General features: G+C 61.0%; 1 protein-coding gene across 1 annotated transcript in view; it reads left to right on the top strand.

Moving 5' to 3' along the window:
- CPT1C (carnitine palmitoyltransferase 1C) overlaps positions 1–1,567 on the top strand; it is a gene marked incomplete at its 3' end in the record, with an annotated part of 9,514 nt that extends 7,947 nt beyond the window's left edge. The window contains exons 5-7 of the mRNA XM_021707696.1: positions 625–796; positions 1,246–1,347; positions 1,430–1,567. Coding sequence (XP_021563371.1) covers positions 625–796; positions 1,246–1,347; positions 1,430–1,567 — 412 coding nt within the window. The remainder of the gene's footprint in view (positions 1–624; positions 797–1,245; positions 1,348–1,429) is intronic.
- Between the last annotated feature and the right edge of the window lie 88 nt (positions 1,568–1,655).

The raw sequence follows: 1,655 nt of genomic DNA, 5'->3' as shown, positions 1-1,655 counted from the left end.
AAAATTAGCTGGGTGTGGTGGCACACACCTGTAGTTCCGGCTACTTGGAAGGCTGAGGTGGAAGAATCGCCAGAGCCCAGCAGGTCAAGGCTGCGGTGACCGTACATGTGCCACTGCACTCCAGCCTGGGTGACAGAGTGAGACTCCAACTCAAAACAAAACAAAGCAAAAAACCACTGATGGCTGGACCTGCCCCAGGATAGTCTAGTTTGTCTCACTAGATCTGGATGGGGCTCCCAGGAATATGCATTTCCAGCAAGCTTTCCCAGCTGCTGCGGGCCTAGGGGCCACACTTTGAGAAACACTGCCTTAGTGTATAATTTGATGTCTGGGAGGGAGAAATGTCCCCTGAACAGAAATAATGGCTCCCACTATGAAACACCTGCCAATTTCTGTGGAAAGTGACTCTGGAAGCTTGGTAGTGCTACAGTGGGAGGGGATGGGGGCTGACAGAGGATCGCTCCTATTCTCCAAATGATGAAAATGGGCCCCTCTGTGTGACTCCAGTTCAACAAGATATGCCTCCGACAGCCAAAATACCAGTGCGGAGGCTGGAAGGAGCTGGAGGCGGGGAGGTTCTGAGGCCAGAAGATCCAGGCCCGGCCCTTCCTCCTCTCCCCCCAGGGGTGGCCAGCACCATGGACTCCGAGGGTTCCTAGCAGCCGCGCTGTTTGCCTCGTGTTTGTGGGGAGCCCTGATCTTCACGCTTCACGTGGCCCTGAGGCTGCTTCTGGCCTACCATGGCTGGCTTCTGGAACCGCACGGAGCCATGTCCTCGCCCACCAAGACCTGGCTGGTATGTGAGGGGCAGATCGTGGCTCAGGCTCTCTCGGGACCTACTTTTCTGTCCTTGTCTCTCTGGGCCTCTGTCTCTCTCCCTCGTTCTGGGCCACTGTCCTTTCTCCTTGGGTCTCTGTCCTCTCTCTGGGTCTCTGACCCCCTCTCTCTCTGGGCCTCTGTCTCCCTCTCTCTGGGCCTCTGTCCCCTCTCCTTGGGTCTCTGTCCTCTCTCTGGGTCTCTGACCCCCTCTCTCTCTGGGCCTCTGTCTCCCTCTCTCTGGGCCTCTGTCCCCTCTCCTTGGGTCTCTGTCCTCTCTCTGGGCCTCTGTCCCCCTCTCTCTCCCTAGGTCTCTGAGCCCCTCGCTTTGCGTCTCTGTCTCGTTTCCTCTGTGGTTTGCCCCATCCTGACACCCTGGTCCTCAGCTCCCGTTAGGGGCTTAAGGATCCGGTGACTCCGCTCCCCCAGGCCCTGGTCCGCATCTTCTCTGGCCGCCACCCGATGCTCTTCAGTTACCAGCGCTCCCTGCCGCGCCAGCCTGTGCCCTCCGTGCAGGACACCGTGCGCAAGGTGGGCCTGGGTCCCCGCGGACGGGGCGGGTGGGGGCGGGCCGAGGCGTGACCCGCCCTCCGCTTCCGCCCTCCCCTTTCAGTACCTGGAGTCTGTCCGGCCGCTCCTCTCCGACGAGGACTTCGACTGGACGGCGGTCCTGGCGCAGGAATTCCTGAAGCTGCAGGCGTCGCTGCTGCAGTGGTACCTGCGGCTCAAGTCCTGGTGGGCGTCCAACTATGTGAGTCCCGCCACCGCCACCCAGGCCCCGCGTGGAAGGCTGAGGGTCTGGGCCCGCCCGCCCTCCTGCTCCTGCGAGTTGCCTCCCC

The sequence above is a fragment of the Carlito syrichta genome, unplaced genomic scaffold (assembly GCF_000164805.1).
Source record: "Carlito syrichta isolate Samal-C Ts95f unplaced genomic scaffold, Tarsius_syrichta-2.0.1 Scaffold123410, whole genome shotgun sequence".
NCBI classification, from domain to species: domain Eukaryota; kingdom Metazoa; phylum Chordata; class Mammalia; order Primates; family Tarsiidae; genus Carlito; species Carlito syrichta.
This window is presented reverse-complemented; position numbering and strand designations above follow the sequence as displayed.